Below are 24,753 nucleotides of genomic sequence, written 5' to 3' on the forward strand. Positions count from 1 at the left end.
CAAGAGGGAGTGATCACTTATTCTAAATTTAGTGATTAATCTCCTTATCTGAAAATTAGATGTATTTAGATAATATTCTAGTTTGTAATCTTTTTTAAGTTTTTTATAGAGAAAAAATTTACTTTTATCATCGATGTTTTGAAATTTATTTTGAATTAAATCTTCATATCTATTTTTCATTTTTAACTTTATATCGTTTTTTATTTTATTTACATCTTTTATGTCCTTACAAGTAGAAAGAATATTAAGGTCAACGTTAGTCTCTTTGACAATATTTTTAGCATATGTATACCATGAGTAAGTTCCTGTCAAATCTAGAGACTGTGCTAGAGAAAAAGCTTCCTTTAATAATGGATTAATATTATTATTATATAGTCTAGCTAAATATAAACACAAGTAAAAAACGAAAATGGGAAAAAAGCCCACCCTCATACCCCCAAGACACTGAAACAAACATGGCAAACATGTTTATGCAAGATTATAAGCTCAGTCAAACATTTATGTGGTTTTTTTTTCGCCAGTGTTTACTAATTTTTACAGTGCAAGGGGAGTAACTCTTGGTGGTTTCATTACTGTGTCAGAAAACTGGGTCATTCAATCAACAGGTGATCACAGGAAGTAAACATGCGGTAGAGAACTAAATGAAAGTGAAACATAGAGACAAATCAATGAACAAAGTATGACAGTCATTAATTAAATAAGTAAACAAAAAACAAAAGAAAAAATAACAGAAAGGAAAAAATCCAAATATGACATCGAGTTACAAAGGCAAACTGTGAATGACCTAATGTTGTAATATTCATTTAACATGGTTTTATTTTGTTTATAATTTTGTTTCAAGGTATGCGTTTTCCAATAAATGCATGTACTGTGGCTGGATGCATGCATTGGGAGATATGAAGTGGTCTTTTTGCCTGATACAAGGTTTATTTCAGTGTCTTGGACCATTATCCCATTTTCATAACAAACTTAAAATAAACAAACTTTTTAATTTAAAAAAAAAACACAACTAACTCATATCATGCTCATATATTCCTGAAAAGTGTTTGTTTTAATATATTATTAGATGTTTAGTATTCTCTGTAAATAAATAAATAAATAAATAACTACATATGCTTCCTGAAAGGCTGAAAGAAAACCATATTGTGTAACCTTTTAATATAAATGTTAATCTGGCCATGAACTACAACCTGGCTGTGGAACGAATTCTTTCGGACTTGAATTCTGACATAGCTTTGGTTCTAACTGATGTTTTTTATATCCACTAATCAACCTGTTTCGCACTCTCTTGTTTAACAAGAAATCGATAGCCTGTTTTTTACGAGCTTTTAACCTGTTTAATTTGACACGTAAACTTTTTTGATATGCACAATCATATATTTCACGTTTACGTATTTTTTTCAGAGCCACTACAGCACGAGACTTTCTACCCAGACCACAACCTACAGCTTTTAGGGTCTTAGCCAATGCAACATCCCGTTTATTATTGACTTTCAAGACTGCTGCAGATGCACGGCCTAAGGCATTGCGAGAAAAATTCTTATTCTTCGGTAGGTATGTAGAAATTGTCCTATTGACGGACTCACACTTATTTGTATTGCTGAAAAATTGCATCTGATTTAATGCGGTCTGAGACAGTTTCATTTCTAACAATGATTCTATTAATAATTTGTCAGTCTTATTTGGTTTCAAAGACCCATTTTGTAAACCATGACTGCTAAGGTTAATAGATTTGTACCACCAACTAGTTTTTATACCACCATTACATAGTGTTATGCTCCATCTACACGTATCGCTACAATTACCACTATAACAATTCACAACAGACTTAACAATGCGTGGCAAACATTTTGAAATTTGTTGTCGGTCACCATTATATTTTGCAAATAAACATTTCATTATACCATGTGAACGTAATTTTAAATCATTGGCAAAAGCTATTTTAATATCATTCCTCTGGGCCTTTGTAGCTCCAGGGAACATACCGACACTAAATTTTGCTCGCAATACCTCACGGAACTGACTTTGACCCCGGTGAATAGTATCTGCCAGTCTATTTACTGACCATAAAGGGTCAAATATTTCCTGCATTGCTTCTTGTAGACCTTGTACACTTTTTGCATCCCCATCAGTAGTACAATAGTCCACAAGTAAATCAAGTTTAGCAATTTTTTTACCTATTTCATACCCAAGATCCTTCTCACTCAAAGGATCATACCTATTTGTATTTGATGTGCAGTACTCGTGATTAGGACATTCAATGTCATAACCTTTACCGCGTAACCATGCACCAACCCAGCAAAGTTTGTTTACAAGGTGAAAACCAATGATATCATGATTGTCAGTTTCATTTTCACAGGCAATACCAATGACTTGTGATGCATTTTGTCCCATTTTATGCCTACTTTTTATATGCACACTCTGATAGGTACCATCCATTTGTAATTTTACAGGACTATTTTTATTTAACCCTAAGGTTTCATTTCTCTTTCTGAAACTCTCAACCACTTGTTCGGTTTCATTTTCCGCAAGTTTTACAACCTTGTCACAAACAGTATTTGTTATTCTCTGCATTGTTCCTTTTGACATAGGAGGAATACATGAACTAGTTAAAAGTAGTCGCGCGCTATCATTACCAATATTACAGTTTATCACGCCAGTCTGAAACCCATAGTTAATTGTAGCACTCTTGCGACCAGCACGTCCTGTGTCAATTTCTCTAAATAGTTTATATTTTTCTGAAATAAATTTACACTTGGTACACTTCATTTTCCAAATCCAACCAAGACCCCATTGAGTCTCTTGTACCAGTTCAAAATGTGGAACAACACACTTTGGACTTTTATTTAAATGACATATTATAAGACTATTGATCATTAAAATATTAAGATCTCTATCTACTGTTCTATTTTCAGTACTTTTCTCCTCTAAATATTCATCTAAATAATCATCTGACAATTTATGCGGTCTGAGTAGTTTGACTGTAGTCGCACATTTTTCAGTTTGGGGAGCTACATAAGATTTTTTATCGTAACTCTCTTTTGAGTACAGCTTAAATTCCTTTTCTGTAAGGCGGGGTAACCAGACAGATTCTGTGGTGTTTTTAGGAGTCAAATCTGTAGTGGAATTAGAAAATTTAAGTTTAGGTGGTGCAGGTAAAACTTGCATAGATAAATTTTTTAAAACCTGTGTAGATGGAGCTGTAGATGGAGCAACACCATTAATAACACTACAACCTTGATCTGTTGTTAGGGATACACAACGCAATAGATGGGCTTGGTTACCAACCTTATATTGGTTTCTTTTCCTTTTCCCTTTCATTATTGAATAAATACACACTCTGTTATGTTTGTATAATTCTAAATTATGACATCATAAAGTCATGACGTCACAAAAGCGATGACGTCACAATGTTATCTTCACTAAAGAAAAGCACCATTTTTCCCTATTTGAACACTCACACAAAAAGAACTCTAAAATGGTTATTACTTGATGGATTTTAAAACTAAAACCTGTTTTAGAATTGTCTGTGAATGATCTTAACAGTTATTAAAAAATAAAAATGTTCTATTCCTTCTATGAAAGAAATAAATATCAAAAACATTATTTTCTGAGTGAAAAAATCCTTAAATCTACCTTATTTACAGTAAAAAACACAATATTTTCATGATTCATCATCTAAACATGATGATTTTTATAAAGTCAGTTAGGTAATGAAGGTTTGTTAAATGGCACTTTAAGCTATGAAGAGTCTTAATCAATGTCTAAATAAAGGCAACAGTAGTATACCGCTGTTCAAAACTCATAAATCCACGGACAAAAAACAAAATCGGGATAACAAACCAAAACCGAGGGAAACGCATTAAATATAAGAGGAGAACAACGACATAACACTAAAATGTAACACATATAGACAAAATCCCACGAGAATAACAAATATAACATATATATATAACATCAAAACCAAATACATGAATTTGGGATAGACAAGTACCGTGACACGTCTTATCGCAATGTGAATTTACACTCAAAAATAAGAGAAAACAAACGACACAACGTTATAATGTAATACACACAGAAACGAACTATAATATAACAATGACCATATTCCTGACTTGGTACAGGGCATTTTTAAAGGAAAAAATGGTGGGTTGAACCTGGTTTTGTGGCATGCCAAACCTCGCACTTTTATGGCCATGTGAAATATAACATCAAAATGACAACACAGGACTACAATATAAATAAATTGGAGAACACAATAGACAAAGAATCACACGAACAACAGCCAACAAAAGGCAACAAGTTCAAAATTTTAATACGCCAGAAGTGTATTTTGTCCACACAAGACCTATGTGTGACGCACAGATACAAAAGTTTGAAAGCCGAAACGAGTACAAAGTTGAACAGCATCGAGGACCAAAAGATCAAAAAGGTTGTGCCAAAAACGGCAAGGGTTTTCCGTTAAGTTACCAGAAAATACCTATAATTTAGAGTAATTTATACTTTTGCAAACAGTAAATTTAATAAAATTAATATTCAAAAGATTGTGAATTGATAACATATGGATTTTGTGCTTTTTTTCTACTAAAAGATATAAGGAACAGTAATAAGCATGCTTACTTAAAAATACTAAAAATTAACTTATTTTATTTCAGATGCGGAAAAAAACTTCACAGAATTGTTCGAAAAGGTGTACCGAAGAAATTCATTCTGCAATACAAGTGGAATCTGACATTTGCTGATCTAATATGGGTCAGGGTCCCTAATAGACCTTGAGATGAGGAACTCAGATGACGTAATTAAAAAACAATATTAGTCCGCGATACAATTGTGGATGCTGTGATTTTAAAAATGGACATAAATGAACAATAAGAACTGTTTTATAGAGCTGATGTGATGAGAAAAGAAATATGTAGATTTGACCTGAAATAAATTATTAGAAAGGACAATTTTTTTATTGAGTTTTATGATCAGAATTTTGGGATTATTTCATGTGGAGAGTGACATTTTTCACCATCTTCCGGGGTCCAGCAATTTACGAAAAAAGTAATCTCACTTGCCACCCCGAAAATTTAACCAAACATGTATAAATGTATCAGCTTCGATATGAGCCATCCTACATGTTCAAGTAAACGATATGGACTGAGCAATGGAGGAAAACGTTACCATTGTCGCCTATGGAGAATTAATTAAAAATGTTGACCCAAATTGTGAACTATTATTTCAAAGGTGTTGGAGTGTTTCATGGTTCAATGATCACAATTTCGGATGGGAGCTGCTGAAATCGAGGTCAGTTACACTCTTTTAGTGCTATTTGATTAAAAAGAATACAAAATGGCTACCAATAATTTAGATTTTTATCAAAAATATACCAATTTTATACTTATAAACAGTGAAGAGGCAGAAAATGGGGCATGCGTTATTTGGACTGGGGCCACTCAGAGGAGAAATAATTATATTCTAGGGATGATCAATGTCACATACCCAAATGCCAAACGTACTAAAATGAATGTTGCACGTTTAGCAAAAATTTTGCAATTGAAATCTACTGATTTAGCCAAAAATTTAGATGCTTCACACCTTTGTCATAATGCATTGTGTGTGAATACAGACCATATTGTTTTAGAACCTCGGGAGATTAACAATCAAAGAAAAATATGTGTAGCTGCACACCAATGCACCACACATATTGTGCATGGCACAAACTATACTAACTGCATGCTGAATCTGAAATTGTGGTTTGTTATGATTTTGTAGTAAACATATGCACCTTGCACATTTTACCTCCACATTAATCATCTCTGAAAATACCAGTTTTTAACAAATCAAATCAAATCAAATATTTTATTGTCATATAAACTTTACAGTTTGTGACCAACATATATTAATACAATAAACACAATAAACATATATACATACATATTAAACATACAAAATATCAACAGCATTAAAATGTATAACAACAAACAAGTTGTTAAGAGTCCCCTGCCCTCAGTTCTAATGACTTTTTCAAGAAGGATCCTAACTTATTTGTTTGTAAAGGCGATGATGGATTTAGTAAATAATGAATTTTTTCTTCTTCATTTAAATTATTAAAGTTATTATTTTCTGTACATATGTGATGAAAAAATTCATTTCTTAGAGTTTTATTATACTCACAATATAGTAAAAAATGTTTCTCATCCTCTAGTATTTTACATTTATGGCAAAGACGTTCCTCTCTTGGGATTTTAAAATATCTCCCCTTTTCAATCAAGAGGGAGTGATCACTTATTCTAAATTTAGTGATTAATCTCCTTATCTGAAAATTAGATGTATTTAGATAATATTCTAGTTTGTAATCTTTTTTAAGTTTTTTATAGAGAAAAAATTTACTTTTATCATCGATGTTTTGAAATTTATTTTGAATTAAATCTTCATATCTATTTTTCATTTTTAACTTTATATCGTTTTTTATTTTATTTACATCTTTTATGTCCTTACAAGTAGAAAGAATATTAAGGTCAACGTTAGTCTCTTTGACAATATTTTTAGCATATGTATACCATGAGTAAGTTCCTGTCAAATCTAGAGACTGTGCTAGAGAAAAAGCTTCCTTTAATAATGGATTAATATTATTATTATATAGTCTAGCTAAATATAAACACAAGTAAAAAACGAAAATGGGAAAAAAGCCCACCCTCATACCCCCAAGACACTGAAACAAACATGGCAAACATGTTTATGCAAGATTATAAGCTCAGTCAAACATTTATGTGGTTTTTTTTTCGCCAGTGTTTACTAATTTTTACAGTGCAAGGGGAGTAACTCTTGGTGGTTTCATTACTGTGTCAGAAAACTGGGTCATTCAATCAACAGGTGATCACAGGAAGTAAACATGCGGTAGAGAACTAAATGAAAGTGAAACATAGAGACAAATCAATGAACAAAGTATGACAGTCATTAATTAAATAAGTAAACAAAAAACAAAAGAAAAAATAACAGAAAGGAAAAAATCCAAATATGACATCGAGTTACAAAGGCAAACTGTGAATGACCTAATGTTGTAATATTCATTTAACATGGTTTTATTTTGTTTATAATTTTGTTTCAAGGTATGCGTTTTCCAATAAATGCATGTACTGTGGCTGGATGCATGCATTGGGAGATATGAAGTGGTCTTTTTGCCTGATACAAGGTTTATTTCAGTGTCTTGGACCATTATCCCATTTTCATAACAAACTTAAAATAAACAAACTTTTTAATTTAAAAAAAAAACACAACTAACTCATATCATGCTCATATATTCCTGAAAAGTGTTTGTTTTAATATATTATTAGATGTTTAGTATTCTCTGTAAATAAATAAATAAATAAATAACTACATATGCTTCCTGAAAGGCTGAAAGAAAACCATATTGTGTAACCTTTTAATATAAATGTTAATCTGGCCATGAACTACAACCTGGCTGTGGAACGAATTCTTTCGGACTTGAATTCTGACATAGCTTTGGTTCTAACTGATGTTTTTTATATCCACTAATCAACCTGTTTCGCACTCTCTTGTTTAACAAGAAATCGATAGCCTGTTTTTTACGAGCTTTTAACCTGTTTAATTTGACACGTAAACTTTTTTGATATGCACAATCATATATTTCACGTTTACGTATTTTTTTCAGAGCCACTACAGCACGAGACTTTCTACCCAGACCACAACCTACAGCTTTTAGGGTCTTAGCCAATGCAACATCCCGTTTATTATTGACTTTCAAGACTGCTGCAGATGCACGGCCTAAGGCATTGCGAGAAAAATTCTTATTCTTCGGTAGGTATGTAGAAATTGTCCTATTGACGGACTCACACTTATTTGTATTGCTGAAAAATTGCATCTGATTTAATGCGGTCTGAGACAGTTTCATTTCTAACAATGATTCTATTAATAATTTGTCAGTCTTATTTGGTTTCAAAGACCCATTTTGTAAACCATGACTGCTAAGGTTAATAGATTTGTACCACCAACTAGTTTTTATACCACCATTACATAGTGTTATGCTCCATCTACACGTATCGCTACAATTACCACTATAACAATTCACAACAGACTTAACAATGCGTGGCAAACATTTTGAAATTTGTTGTCGGTCACCATTATATTTTGCAAATAAACATTTCATTATACCATGTGAACGTAATTTTAAATCATTGGCAAAAGCTATTTTAATATCATTCCTCTGGGCCTTTGTAGCTCCAGGGAACATACCGACACTAAATTTTGCTCGCAATACCTCACGGAACTGACTTTGACCCCGGTGAATAGTATCTGCCAGTCTATTTACTGACCATAAAGGGTCAAATATTTCCTGCATTGCTTCTTGTAGACCTTGTACACTTTTTGCATCCCCATCAGTAGTACAATAGTCCACAAGTAAATCAAGTTTAGCAATTTTTTTACCTATTTCATACCCAAGATCCTTCTCACTCAAAGGATCATACCTATTTGTATTTGATGTGCAGTACTCGTGATTAGGACATTCAATGTCATAACCTTTACCGCGTAACCATGCACCAACCCAGCAAAGTTTGTTTACAAGGTGAAAACCAATGATATCATGATTGTCAGTTTCATTTTCACAGGCAATACCAATGACTTGTGATGCATTTTGTCCCATTTTATGCCTACTTTTTATATGCACACTCTGATAGGTACCATCCATTTGTAATTTTACAGGACTATTTTTATTTAACCCTAAGGTTTCATTTCTCTTTCTGAAACTCTCAACCACTTGTTCGGTTTCATTTTCCGCAAGTTTTACAACCTTGTCACAAACAGTATTTGTTATTCTCTGCATTGTTCCTTTTGACATAGGAGGAATACATGAACTAGTTAAAAGTAGTCGCGCGCTATCATTACCAATATTACAGTTTATCACGCCAGTCTGAAACCCATAGTTAATTGTAGCACTCTTGCGACCAGCACGTCCTGTGTCAATTTCTCTAAATAGTTTATATTTTTCTGAAATAAATTTACACTTGGTACACTTCATTTTCCAAATCCAACCAAGACCCCATTGAGTCTCTTGTACCAGTTCAAAATGTGGAACAACACACTTTGGACTTTTATTTAAATGACATATTATAAGACTATTGATCATTAAAATATTAAGATCTCTATCTACTGTTCTATTTTCAGTACTTTTCTCCTCTAAATATTCATCTAAATAATCATCTGACAATTTATGCGGTCTGAGTAGTTTGACTGTAGTCGCACATTTTTCAGTTTGGGGAGCTACATAAGATTTTTTATCGTAACTCTCTTTTGAGTACAGCTTAAATTCCTTTTCTGTAAGGCGGGGTAACCAGACAGATTCTGTGGTGTTTTTAGGAGTCAAATCTGTAGTGGAATTAGAAAATTTAAGTTTAGGTGGTGCAGGTAAAACTTGCATAGATAAATTTTTTAAAACCTGTGTAGATGGAGCTGTAGATGGAGCAACACCATTAATAACACTACAACCTTGATCTGTTGTTAGGGATACACAACGCAATAGATGGGCTTGGTTACCAACCTTATATTGGTTTCTTTTCCTTTTCCCTTTCATTATTGAATAAATACACACTCTGTTATGTTTGTATAATTCTAAATTATGACATCATAAAGTCATGACGTCACAAAAGCGATGACGTCACAATGTTATCTTCACTAAAGAAAAGCACCATTTTTCCCTATTTGAACACTCACACAAAAAGAACTCTAAAATGGTTATTACTTGATGGATTTTAAAACTAAAACCTGTTTTAGAATTGTCTGTGAATGATCTTAACAGTTATTAAAAAATAAAAATGTTCTATTCCTTCTATGAAAGAAATAAATATCAAAAACATTATTTTCTGAGTGAAAAAATCCTTAAATCTACCTTATTTACAGTAAAAAACACAATATTTTCATGATTCATCATCTAAACATGATGATTTTTATAAAGTCAGTTAGGTAATGAAGGTTTGTTAAATGGCACTTTAAGCTATGAAGAGTCTTAATCAATGTCTAAATTGTGAATTGATAACATATGGATTTTGTGCTTTTTTTCTACTAAAAGATATAAGGAACAGTAATAAGCATGCTTACTTAAAAATACTAAAAATTAACTTATTTTATTTCAGATGCGGAAAAAAACTTCACAGAATTGTTCGAAAAGGTGTACCGAAGAAATTCATTCTGCAATACAAGTGGAATCTGACATTTGCTGATCTAATATGGGTCAGGGTCCCTAATAGACCTTGAGATGAGGAACTCAGATGACGTAATTAAAAAACAATATTAGTCCGCGATACAATTGTGGATGCTGTGATTTTAAAAATGGACATAAATGAACAATAAGAACTGTTTTATAGAGCTGATGTGATGAGAAAAGAAATATGTAGATTTGACCTGAAATAAATTATTAGAAAGGACAATTTTTTTATTGAGTTTTATGATCAGAATTTTGGGATTATTTCATGTGGAGAGTGACATTTTTCACCATCTTCCGGGGTCCAGCAATTTACGAAAAAAGTAATCTCACTTGCCACCCCGAAAATTTAACCAAACATGTATAAATGTATCAGCTTCGATATGAGCCATCCTACATGTTCAAGTAAACGATATGGACTGAGCAATGGAGGAAAACGTTACCATTGTCGCCTATGGAGAATTAATTAAAAATGTTGACCCAAATTGTGAACTATTATTTCAAAGGTGTTGGAGTGTTTCATGGTTCAATGATCACAATTTCGGATGGGAGCTGCTGAAATCGAGGTCAGTTACACTCTTTTAGTGCTATTTGATTAAAAAGAATACAAAATGGCTACCAATAATTTAGATTTTTATCAAAAATATACCAATTTTATACTTATAAACAGTGAAGAGGCAGAAAATGGGGCATGCGTTATTTGGACTGGGGCCACTCAGAGGAGAAATAATTATATTCTAGGGATGATCAATGTCACATACCCAAATGCCAAACGTACTAAAATGAATGTTGCACGTTTAGCAAAAATTTTGCAATTGAAATCTACTGATTTAGCCAAAAATTTAGATGCTTCACACCTTTGTCATAATGCATTGTGTGTGAATACAGACCATATTGTTTTAGAACCTCGGGAGATTAACAATCAAAGAAAAATATGTGTAGCTGCACACCAATGCACCACACATATTGTGCATGGCACAAACTATACTAACTGCATGCTGAATCTGAAATTGTGGTTTGTTATGATTTTGTAGTAAACATATGCACCTTGCACATTTTACCTCCACATTAATCATCTCTGAAAATACCAGTTTTTAACACAAGTAAAAAACGAAAATGGGAAAAAAGCCCACCCTCATACCCCCAAGACACTGAAACAAACATGGCAAACATGTTTATGCAAGATTATAAGCTCAGTCAAACATTTATGTGGTTTTTTTTTCGCCAGTGTTTACTAATTTTTACAGTGCAAGGGGAGTAACTCTTGATGGTTTCATTACTGTGTCAGAAAACTGGGTCATTCAATCAACAGGTGATCACAGGAAGTAAACATGCGGTAGAGAACTAAATGAAAGTGAAACATAGAGACAAATCAATGAACAAAGTATGACAGTCATTAATTAAATAAGTAAACAAAAAACAAAAGAAAAAATAACAGAAAGGAAAAAATCCAAATATGACATCGAGTTACAAAGGCAAACTGTGAATGACCTAATGTTGTAATATTCATTTAACATGGTTTTATTTTGTTTATAATTTTGTTTCAAGGTATGCGTTTTCCAATAAATGCATGTACTGTGGCTGGATGCATGCATTGGGAGATATGAAGTGGTCTTTTTGCCTGATACAAGGTTTATTTCAGTGTCTTGGACCATTATCCCATTTTCATAACAAACTTAAAATAAACAAACTTTTTAATTTAAAAAAAAAACACAACTAACTCATATCATGCTCATATATTCCTGAAAAGTGTTTGTTTTAATATATTATTAGATGTTTAGTATTCTCTGTAAATAAATAAATAAATAAATAACTACATATGCTTCCTGAAAGGCTGAAAGAAAACCATATTGTGTAACCTTTTAATATAAATGTTAATCTGGCCATGAACTACAACCTGGCTGTGGAACGAATTCTTTCGGACTTGAATTCTGACATAGCTTTGGTTCTAACTGATGTTTTTTATATCCACTAATCAACCTGTTTCGCACTCTCTTGTTTAACAAGAAATCGATAGCCTGTTTTTTACGAGCTTTTAACCTGTTTAATTTGACACGTAAACTTTTTTGATATGCACAATCATATATTTCACGTTTACGTATTTTTTTCAGAGCCACTACAGCACGAGACTTTCTACCCAGACCACAACCTACAGCTTTTAGGGTCTTAGCCAATGCAACATCCCGTTTATTATTGACTTTCAAGACTGCTGCAGATGCACGGCCTAAGGCATTGCGAGAAAAATTCTTATTCTTCGGTAGGTATGTAGAAATTGTCCTATTGACGGACTCACACTTATTTGTATTGCTGAAAAATTGCATCTGATTTAATGCGGTCTGAGACAGTTTCATTTCTAACAATGATTCTATTAATAATTTGTCAGTCTTATTTGGTTTCAAAGACCCATTTTGTAAACCATGACTGCTAAGGTTAATAGATTTGTACCACCAACTAGTTTTTATACCACCATTACATAGTGTTATGCTCCATCTACACGTATCGCTACAATTACCACTATAACAATTCACAACAGACTTAACAATGCGTGGCAAACATTTTGAAATTTGTTGTCGGTCACCATTATATTTTGCAAATAAACATTTCATTATACCATGTGAACGTAATTTTAAATCATTGGCAAAAGCTATTTTAATATCATTCCTCTGGGCCTTTGTAGCTCCAGGGAACATACCGACACTAAATTTTGCTCGCAATACCTCACGGAACTGACTTTGACCCCGGTGAATAGTATCTGCCAGTCTATTTACTGACCATAAAGGGTCAAATATTTCCTGCATTGCTTCTTGTAGACCTTGTACACTTTTTGCATCCCCATCAGTAGTACAATAGTCCACAAGTAAATCAAGTTTAGCAATTTTTTTACCTATTTCATACCCAAGATCCTTCTCACTCAAAGGATCATACCTATTTGTATTTGATGTGCAGTACTCGTGATTAGGACATTCAATGTCATAACCTTTACCGCGTAACCATGCACCAACCCAGCAAAGTTTGTTTACAAGGTGAAAACCAATGATATCATGATTGTCAGTTTCATTTTCACAGGCAATACCAATGACTTGTGATGCATTTTGTCCCATTTTATGCCTACTTTTTATATGCACACTCTGATAGGTACCATCCATTTGTAATTTTACAGGACTATTTTTATTTAACCCTAAGGTTTCATTTCTCTTTCTGAAACTCTCAACCACTTGTTCGGTTTCATTTTCCGCAAGTTTTACAACCTTGTCACAAACAGTATTTGTTATTCTCTGCATTGTTCCTTTTGACATAGGAGGAATACATGAACTAGTTAAAAGTAGTCGCGCGCTATCATTACCAATATTACAGTTTATCACGCCAGTCTGAAACCCATAGTTAATTGTAGCACTCTTGCGACCAGCACGTCCTGTGTCAATTTCTCTAAATAGTTTATATTTTTCTGAAATAAATTTACACTTGGTACACTTCATTTTCCAAATCCAACCAAGACCCCATTGAGTCTCTTGTACCAGTTCAAAATGTGGAACAACACACTTTGGACTTTTATTTAAATGACATATTATAAGACTATTGATCATTAAAATATTAAGATCTCTATCTACTGTTCTATTTTCAGTACTTTTCTCCTCTAAATATTCATCTAAATAATCATCTGACAATTTATGCGGTCTGAGTAGTTTGACTGTAGTCGCACATTTTTCAGTTTGGGGAGCTACATAAGATTTTTTATCGTAACTCTCTTTTGAGTACAGCTTAAATTCCTTTTCTGTAAGGCGGGGTAACCAGACAGATTCTGTGGTGTTTTTAGGAGTCAAATCTGTAGTGGAATTAGAAAATTTAAGTTTAGGTGGTGCAGGTAAAACTTGCATAGATAAATTTTTTAAAACCTGTGTAGATGGAGCTGTAGATGGAGCAACACCATTAATAACACTACAACCTTGATCTGTTGTTAGGGATACACAACGCAATAGATGGGCTTGGTTACCAACCTTATATTGGTTTCTTTTCCTTTTCCCTTTCATTATTGAATAAATACACACTCTGTTATGTTTGTATAATTCTAAATTATGACATCATAAAGTCATGACGTCACAAAAGCGATGACGTCACAATGTTATCTTCACTAAAGAAAAGCACCATTTTTCCCTATTTGAACACTCACACAAAAAGAACTCTAAAATGGTTATTACTTGATGGATTTTAAAACTAAAACCTGTTTTAGAATTGTCTGTGAATGATCTTAACAGTTATTAAAAAATAAAAATGTTCTATTCCTTCTATGAAAGAAATAAATATCAAAAACATTATTTTCTGAGTGAAAAAATCCTTAAATCTACCTTATTTACAGTAAAAAACACAATATTTTCATGATTCATCATCTAAACATGATGATTTTTATAAAGTCAGTTAGGTAATGAAGGTTTGTTAAATGGCACTTTAAGCTATGAAGAGTCTTAATCAATGTCTAAATTGTGAATTGATAACATATGGATTTTGTGCTTTTTTTCTACTAAAAGATATAAGGAACAGTAATAAGCATGCTTACTTAAAAATACTAAAAATTAACTTATTTTATTTCAGATGCGGAAAAAAACTTCACAGAATTGTTCGAAAAGGTGTACCGAAGAAATTCATTCTGCAATACAAGTGGAATCTGACATTTGCTGATCTAAATTGTGAACTATTATTTCAAAGGTGTTGGAGTGTTTCATGGTTCAATGATCACAATTTCGGATGGGAGCTGCTGAAATCGAGGTCAGTTACACTCTTTTAGTGCTATTTGATTAAAAAGAATACAAAATGGCTACCAATAATTTAGATTTTTATCAAAAATATACCAATTTTATACTTATAAACAGTGAAGAGGCAGAAAATGGGGCATGCGTTATTTGGACTGGGGCCACTCAGAGGAGAAATAATTATATTCTAGGGATGATCAATGTCACATACCCAAATGCCAAACGTACTAAAATGAATGTTGCACGTTTAGCAAAAATTTTGCAATTGAAATCTACTGATTTAGCCAAAAATTTAGATGCTTCACACCTTTGTCATAATGCATTGTGTGTGAATACAGACCATATTGTTTTAGAACCTCGGGAGATTAACAATCAAAGAAAAATATGTGTAGCTGCACACCAATGCACCACACATATTGTGCATGGCACAAACTATACTAACTGCATGCTGAATCTGAAATTGTGGTTTGTTATGATTTTGTAGTAAACATATGCACCTTGCACATTTTACCTCCACATTAATCATCTCTGAAAATACCAGTTTTTAACACAAGTAAAAAACGAAAATGGGAAAAAAGCCCACCCTCATACCCCCAAGACACTGAAACAAACATGGCAAACATGTTTATGCAAGATTATAAGCTCAGTCAAACATTTATGTGGTTTTTTTTTCGCCAGTGTTTACTAATTTTTACAGTGCAAGGGGAGTAACTCTTGATGGTTTCATTACTGTGTCAGAAAACTGGGTCATTCAATCAACAGGTGATCACAGGAAGTAAACATGCGGTAGAGAACTAAATGAAAGTGAAACATAGAGACAAATCAATGAACAAAGTATGACAGTCATTAATTAAATAAGTAAACAAAAAACAAAAGAAAAAATAACAGAAAGGAAAAAATCCAAATATGACATCGAGTTACAAAGGCAAACTGTGAATGACCTAATGTTGTAATATTCATTTAACATGGTTTTATTTTGTTTATAATTTTGTTTCAAGGTATGCGTTTTCCAATAAATGCATGTACTGTGTGTGGCTGGATGCATGCATTGGGAGATATGAAGTGGTCTTTTTGCCTGATACAAGGTTTATTTCAGTGTCTTGGACCATTATCCCATTTTCATAACAAACTTAAAATAAACAAACTTTTTAATTTAAAAAAAAAACACAACTAACTCATATCATGCTCATATATTCCTGAAAAGTGTTTGTTTTAATATATTATTAGATGTTTAGTATTCTCTGTAAATAAATAAATAAATAAATAACTACATATGCTTCCTGAAAGGCTGAAAGAAAACCATATTGTGTAACCTTTTAATATAAATGTTAATCTGGCCATGAACTACAACCTGGCTGTGGAACGAATTCTTTCGGACTTGAATTCTGACATAGCTTTGGTTCTAACTGATGTTTTTTATATCCACTAATCAACCTGTTTCGCACTCTCTTGTTTAACAAGAAATCGATAGCCTGTTTTTTACGAGCTTTTAACCTGTTTAATTTGACACGTAAACTTTTTTGATATGCACAATCATATATTTCACGTTTACGTATTTTTTTCAGAGCCACTACAGCACGAGACTTTCTACCCAGACCACAACCTACAGCTTTTAGGGTCTTAGCCAATGCAACATCCCGTTTATTATTGACTTTCAAGACTGCTGCAGATGCACGGCCTAAGGCATTGCGAGAAAAATTCTTATTCTTCGGTAGGTATGTAGAAATTGTCCTATTGACGGACTCACACTTATTTGTATTGCTGAAAAATTGCATCTGATTTAATGCGGTCTGAGACAGTTTCATTTCTAACAATGATTCTATTAATAATTTGTCAGTCTTATTTGGTTTCAAAGACCCATTTTGTAAACCATGACTGCTAAGGTTAATAGATTTGTACCACCAACTAGTTTTTATACCACCATTACATAGTGTTATGCTCCATCTACACGTATCGCTACAATTACCACTATAACAATTCACAACAGACTTAACAATGCGTGGCAAACATTTTGAAATTTGTTGTCGGTCACCATTATATTTTGCAAATAAACATTTCATTATACCATGTGAACGTAATTTTAAATCATTGGCTATTTTAATATCATTCCTCTGGGCCTTTGTAGCTCCAGGGAACATACCGACACTAAATTTTGCTCGCAATACCTCACGGAACTGACTTTGACCCCGGTGAATAGTATCTGCCAGTCTATTTACTGACCATAAAGGGTCAAATATTTCCTGCATTGCTTCTTGTAGACCTTGTACACTTTTTGCATCCCCATCAGTAGTACAATAGTCCACAAGTAAATCAAGTTTAGCAATTTTTTTACCTATTTCATACCCAAGATCCTTCTCACTCAAAGGATCATACCTATTTGTATTTGATGTGCAGTACTCGTGATTAGGACATTCAATGTCATAACCTTTACCGCGTAACCATGCACCAACCCAGCAAAGTTTGTTTACAAGGTGAAAACCAATGATATCATGATTGTCAGTTTCATTTTCACAGGCAATACCAATGACTTGTGATGCATTTTGTCCCATTTTATGCCTACTTTTTATATGCACACTCTGATAGGTACCATCCATTTGTAATTTTACAGGACTATTTTTATTTAACCCTAAGGTTTCATTTCTCTTTCTGAAACTCTCAACCACTTGTTCGGTTTCATTTTCCGCAAGTTTTACAACCTTGTCACAAACAGTATTTGTTATTCTCTGCATTGTTCCTTTTGACATAGGAGGAATACATGAACTAGTTAAAAGTAGTCGCGCGCTATCATTACCAATATTACAGTTTATCACGCCAGTCTGAAACCCATAGTTAATTGTAGCACTCTTGCGACCAGCACGTCCTGTGTCAATTTCTCTAAATAGTTTATATTTTTCTGAAATAAATTTACACTTGGTACACTTCATTTTCCAAATCCAACCAAGACCCCATTGAGTCTCTTGTACCAGTTCAAAATGTGGAACAACACACTTTGGACTTTTATTTAAATGACATATTATAAGACTATTGATCATTAAAATATTAAGATCTCTATCTACTGTTCTATTTTCAGTACTTTTCTCCTCTAAATATTCATCTAAATAATCATCTGACAATTTATGCGGTCTGAGTAGTTTGACTGTAGTCGCACATTTTTCAGTTTGGGGAGCTACATAAGATTTTTTATCGTAACTCTCTTTTGAGTACAGCTTAAATTCCTTTTCTGTAAGGCGGGGTAACCAGACAGATTCTGTGGTGTTTTTAGGAGTCAAATCTGTAGTGGAATTAGAAAATTTAAGTTTAGGTGGTGCAGGTAAAACTTGCATAGATAAATTTTTTAAAACCTGTGTAGATGGAGCTGTAGATGGAGCAACACCATTAATAACACTACAACCTTGATCTGTTGTTAGGGATACACAACGCAATAGATGGGCTTGGTTACCAACCTTATATTGGTTTCTTTTCCTTTTCCCTTTCATTATTGAATAAATACACACTCTGTTATGTTTGTATAATTCTAAATTATGACATCATAAAGTCATGACGTCACAAAAGCGATGACGTCACAATGTTATCTTCACTAAAGAAAAGCACCATTTTTCCCTATTTGAACACTCACACAAAAAGAACTCTAAAATGGTTATTACTTGATGGATTTTAAAACTAAAACCTGTTTTAGAATTGTCTGTGAATGATCTTAACAGTTATTAAAAAATAAAAATGTTCTATTCCTTCTATGAAAGAAATAAATATCAAAAACATTATTTTCTGAGTGAAAAAATCCTTAAATCTACCTTATTTACAGTAAAAAACACAATATTTTCATGATTCATCATCTAAACATGATGATTTTTATAAAGTCAGTTAGGTAATGAAGGTTTGTTAAATGGCACTTTAAGCTATGAAGAGTCTTAATCAATGTCTAAATTGTGAATTGATAACATATGGATTTTGTGCTTTTTTTCTACTAAAAGATATAAGGAACAGTAATAAGCATGCTTACTTAAAAATACTAAAAATTAACTTATTTTATTTCAGATGCGGAAAAAAACTTCACAGAATTGTTCGAAAAGGTGTACCGAAGAAATTCATTCTGCAATACAAGTGGAATCTGACATTTGCTGATCTAAATTGTGAACTATTATTTCAAAGGTGTTGGAGTGTTTCATGGTTCAATGATCACAATTTCGGATGGGAGCTGCTGAAATCGAGGTCAGTTACACTCTTTTAGTGCTATTTGATTAAAAAGAATACAAAATGGCTACCAATAATTTAGATTTTTATCAAAAATATACCAATTTTATACTTATAAACAGTGAAGAGGCAGAAAATGGGGCATGCGTTATTTGGACTGGGGCCACTCAGAGGAGAAATAATTATATTCTAGGGATGATCAATGTCACATACCCAAATGCCAAACGTACTAAAATGAATGTTGCACGTTTAGCAAAAATTTTGCAATTGAAATCTACTGATTTAGCCAAAAATTTAGATGCTTCACACCTTTGTCATAATGCATTGTGTGTGAATACAGACCATATTGTTTTAGAACCTCGGGAGATTAACAATCAAAGAAAAATATGTGTAGCTGCACACCAATGCACCACACATATTGTGCATGGCACAAACTATACTAACTGCATGCTGAATCTGAAATTGTGGTTTGTTATGATTTTGTAGTAAACATATGCACCTTGCACATTTTACCTCCACATTAATCATCTCTGAAAATACCAGTTTTTAACACAAGTAAAAAACGAAAATGGGAAAAAAGCCCACCCTCATACCCCCAAGACACTGAAACAAACATGGCAAACATGTTTATGCAAGATTATAAGCTCAGTCAAACATTTATGTGGTTTTTTTTTCGCCAGTGTTTACTAATTTTTACAGTGCAAGGGGAGTAACTCTTGATGGTTTCATTACTGTGTCAGAAAACTGGGTCATTCAATCAACAGGTGATCACAGGAAGTAAACATGCGGTAGAGAACTAAATGAAAGTGAAACATAGAGACAAATCAATGAACAAAGTATGACAGTCATTAATTAAATAAGTAAACAAAAAACAAAAGAAAAAATAACAGAAAGGAAAAAATCCAAATATGACATCGAGTTACAAAGGCAAACTGTGAATGACCTAATGTTGTAATATTCATTTAACATGGTTTTATTTTGTTTATAATTTTGTTTCAAGGTATGCGTTTTCCAATAAATGCATGTACTGTGTGTGGCTGGATGCATGCATTGGGAGATATGAAGTGGTCTTTTTGCCTGATACAAGGTTTATTTCAGTGTCTTGGACCATTATCCCATTTTCATAACAAACTTAAAATAAACAAACTTTTTAATTTAAAAAAAAAACACAACTAACTCATATCATGCTCATATATTCCTGAAAAGTGTTTGTTTTAATATATTATTAGATGTTTAGTATTCTCTGTAAATAAATAAATAAATAAATAACTACATATGCTTCCTGAAAGGCTGAAAGAAAACCATATTGTGTAACCTTTTAATATAAATGTTAATCTGGCCATGAACTACAACCTGGCTGTGGAACGAATTCTTTCGGACTTGAATTCTGACATAGCTTTGGTTCTAACTGATGTTTTTTATATCCACTAATCAACCTGTTTCGCACTCTCTTGTTTAACAAGAAATCGATAGCCTGTTTTTTACGAGCTTTTAACCTGTTTAATTTGACACGTAAACTTTTTTGATATGCACAATCATATATTTCACGTTTACGTATTTTTTTCAGAGCCACTACAGCACGAGACTTTCTACCCAGACCACAACCTACAGCTTTTAGGGTCTTAGCCAATGCAACATCCCGTTTATTATTGACTTTCAAGACTGCTGCAGATGCACGGCCTAAGGCATTGCGAGAAAAATTCTTATTCTTCGGTAGGTATGTAGAAATTGTCCTATTGACGGACTCACACTTATTTGTATTGCTGAAAAATTGCATCTGATTTAATGCGGTCTGAGACAGTTTCATTTCTAACAATGATTCTATTAATAATTTGTCAGTCTTATTTGGTTTCAAAGACCCATTTTGTAAACCATGACTGCTAAGGTTAATAGATTTGTACCACCAACTAGTTTTTATACCACCATTACATAGTGTTATGCTCCATCTACACGTATCGCTACAATTACCACTATAACAATTCACAACAGACTTAACAATGCGTGGCAAACATTTTGAAATTTGTTGTCGGTCACCATTATATTTTGCAAATAAACATTTCATTATACCATGTGAACGTAATTTTAAATCATTGGCAAAAGCTATTTTAATATCATTCCTCTGGGCCTTTGTAGCTCCAGGGAACATACCGACACTAAATTTTGCTCGCAATACCTCACGGAACTGACTTTGACCCCGGTGAATAGTATCTGCCAGTCTATTTACTGACCATAAAGGGTCAAATATTTCCTGCATTGCTTCTTGTAGACCTTGTACACTTTTTGCATCCCCATCAGTAGTACAATAGTCCACAAGTAAATCAAGTTTAGCAATTTTTTTACCTATTTCATACCCAAGATCCTTCTCACTCAAAGGATCATACCTATTTGTATTTGATGTGCAGTACTCGTGATTAGGACATTCAATGTCATAACCTTTACCGCGTAACCATGCACCAACCCAGCAAAGTTTGTTTACAAGGTGAAAACCAATGATATCATGATTGTCAGTTTCATTTTCACAGGCAATACCAATGACTTGTGATGCATTTTGTCCCATTTTATGCCTACTTTTTATATGCACACTCTGATAGGTACCATCCATTTGTAATTTTACAGGACTATTTTTATTTAACCCTAAGGTTTCATTTCTCTTTCTGAAACTCTCAACCACTTGTTCGGTTTCATTTTCCGCAAGTTTTACAACCTTGTCACAAACAGTATTTGTTATTCTCTGCATTGTTCCTTTTGACATAGGAGGAATACATGAACTAGTTAAAAGTAGTCGCGCGCTATCATTACCAATATTACAGTTTATCACGCCAGTCTGAAACCCATAGTTAATTGTAGCACTCTTGCGACCAGCACGTCCTGTGTCAATTTCTCTAAATAGTTTATATTTTTCTGAAATAAATTTACACTTGGTACACTTCATTTTCCAAATCCAACCAAGACCCCATTGAGTCTCTTGTACCAGTTCAAAATGTGGAACAACACACTTTGGACTTTTATTTAAATGACATATTATAAGACTATTGATCATTAAAATATTAAGATCTCTATCTACTGTTCTATTTTCAGTACTTTTCTCCTCTAAATATTCATCTAAATAATCATCTGACAATTTATGCGGTCTGAGTAGTTTGACTGTAGTCGCACATTTTTCAGTTTGGGGAGCTACATAAGATTTTTTATCGTAACTCTCTTTTGAGTACAGCTTAAATTCCTTTTCTGTAAGGCGGGGTAACCAGACAGATTCTGTGGTGTTTTTAGGAGTCAAATCTGTAGTGGAATTAGAAAATTTAAGTTTAGGTGGTGCAGGTAAAACTTGCATAGATAAATTTTTTAAAACCTGTGTAGATGGAGCTGTAGATGGAGCAACACCATTAATAACACTACAACCTTGATCTGTTGTTAGGGATACACAACGCAATAGATGGGCTTGGTTACCAACCTTATATTGGTTTCTTTTCCTTTTCCCTTTCATTATTGAATAAATACACACTCTGTTATGTTTGTATAATTCTAAATTATGACATCATAAAGTCATGACGTCACAAAAGCGATGACGTCACAATGTTATCTTCACTAAAGAAAAGCACCATTTTTCCCTATTTGAACACTCACACAAAAAGAACTCTAAAATGGTTATTACTTGATGGATTTTAAAACTAAAACCTGTTTTAGAATTGTCTGTGAATGATCTTAACAGTTATTAAAAAATAAAAATGTTCTATTCCTTCTATGAAAGAAATAAATATCAAAAACATTATTTTCTGAGTGAAAAAATCCTTAAATCTACCTTATTTACAGTAAAAAACACAATATTTTCATGATTCATCATCTAAACATGATGATTTTTATAAAGTCAGTTAGGTAATGAAGGTTTGTTAAATGGCACTTTAAGCTATGAAGAGTCTTAATCAATGTCTAAATTGTGAATTGATAACATATGGATTTTGTGCTTTTTTTCTACTAAAAGATATAAGGAACAGTAATAAGCATGCTTACTTAAAAATACTAAAAATTAACTTATTTTATTTCAGATGCGGAAAAAAACTTCACAGAATTGTTCGAAAAGGTGTACCGAAGAAATTCATTCTGCAATACAAGTGGAATCTGACATTTGCTGATCTAAATTGTGAACTATTATTTCAAAGGTGTTGGAGTGTTTCATGGTTCAATGATCACAATTTCGGATGGGAGTTGCTGAAATCGAGGTCAGTTACACTCTTTTAGTGCTATTTGATTAAAAAGAATACAAAATGGCTACCAATAATTTAGATTTTTATCAAAAATATACCAATTTTATACTTATAAACAGTGAAGAGGCAGAAAATGGGGCATGCGTTATTTGGACTGGGGCCACTCAGAGGAGAAATAATTATATTCTAGGGATGATCAATGTCACATACCCAAATGCCAAACGTACTAAAATGAATGTTGCACGTTTAGCAAAAATTTTGCAATTGAAATCTACTGATTTAGCCAAAAATTTAGATGCTTCACACCTTTGTCATAATGCATTGTGTGTGAATACAGACCATATTGTTTTAGAACCTCGGGAGATTAACAATCAAAGAAAAATATGTGTAGCTGCACACCAATGCACCACACATATTGTGCATGGCACAAACTATACTAACTGCATGCTGAATCTGAAATTGTGGTTTGTTATGATTTTGTAGTAAACATATGCACCTTGCACATTTTACCTCCACATTAATCATCTCTGAAAATACCAGTTTTTAACACAAGTAAAAAACGAAAATGGGAAAAAAGCCCACCCTCATACCCCCAAGACACTGAAACAAACATGGCAAACATGTTTATGCAAGATTATAAGCTCAGTCAAACATTTATGTGGTTTTTTTTTCGCCAGTGTTTACTAATTTTTACAGTGCAAGGGGAGTAACTCTTGATGGTTTCATTACTGTGTCAGAAAACTGGGTCATTCAATCAACAGGTGATCACAGGAAGTAAACATGCGGTAGAGGAACTAAATGAAAGTGAAACATAGAGACAAATCAATGAACAAAGTATGACAGTCATTAATTAAATAAGTAAACAAAAAACAAAAGAAAAAATAACAGAAAGGAAAAAATCCAAATATGACATCGAGTTACAAAGGCAAACTGTGAATGACCTAATGTTGTAATATTCATTTAACATGGTTTTATTTTGTTTATAATTTTGTTTCAAGGTATGCGTTTTCCAATAAATGCATGTACTGTGGCTGGATGCATGCATTGGGAGATATGAAGTGGTCTTTTTGCCTGATACAAGGTTTATTTCAGTGTCTTGGGACCATTATCCCATTTTTCATAACAAACTTAAAATAAACAAACTTTTTAATTTAAAAAAAAAACACAACTAACTCATATCATGCTCATATATTCCTGAAAAGTTTTGTTTTTTAATATATTATTAGATGTTTAGTATTCTCTGTAAATAAATAAATAAATAAATAACTACATATGCTTCCTGAAAGGCTGAAAGAAAACCATATTGTGTAACCTTTTAATATAAATGTTAATCTGGCCATGAACTACAACCTGGCTGTGGAACGAATTCTTTCGGACTTGAATTCTGACATAGCTTTGGTTCTAACTGATGTTT

General features: G+C 32.8%; 1 protein-coding gene across 3 annotated transcripts; it reads left to right on the forward strand.

Moving 5' to 3' along the window:
* The first annotated feature begins 587 nt into the window (after positions 1–587).
* On the forward strand, positions 588–20,827 carry LOC139493105 (uncharacterized). 3 transcript variants are annotated; one of them, XR_011656914.1, is made up of 9 exons: positions 1,447–1,550; positions 4,656–5,289; positions 7,658–7,803; positions 10,134–10,767; positions 12,313–12,458; positions 14,789–14,962; positions 16,512–16,657; positions 18,982–19,155; positions 20,705–20,827. XR_011656914.1 is itself a non-coding variant. In XM_071281263.1 (5 exons), the coding sequence occupies exons 3-5, from the start codon at positions 5,150–5,152 to the stop codon at positions 10,208–10,210; spliced, it is 363 nt and encodes a 120-aa protein (XP_071137364.1). In that variant the 5' UTR covers positions 588–677; positions 1,405–1,554; positions 4,656–5,149; the 3' UTR covers positions 10,211–10,427. The 3 variants fall into 3 exon arrangements, 2 of the variants coding, with proteins under 2 accessions (XP_071137364.1, XP_071137363.1); XM_071281263.1 differs by lacking the exons at positions 12,313–12,458; positions 14,789–14,962; positions 16,512–16,657; positions 18,982–19,155; positions 20,705–20,827 and adding an exon at positions 588–677 and having other exon boundaries at positions 1,405–1,554; positions 10,134–10,427; XM_071281262.1 differs by lacking the exons at positions 12,313–12,458; positions 14,789–14,962; positions 16,512–16,657; positions 18,982–19,155; positions 20,705–20,827 and having other exon boundaries at positions 10,134–10,427.
* Positions 20,828–24,753: the final 3,926 nt, after the last annotated feature.

This window comes from Mytilus edulis, chromosome 10 (assembly GCF_963676685.1).
Source record: "Mytilus edulis chromosome 10, xbMytEdul2.2, whole genome shotgun sequence".
NCBI lineage: Eukaryota > Metazoa > Mollusca > Bivalvia > Mytilida > Mytilidae > Mytilus > Mytilus edulis.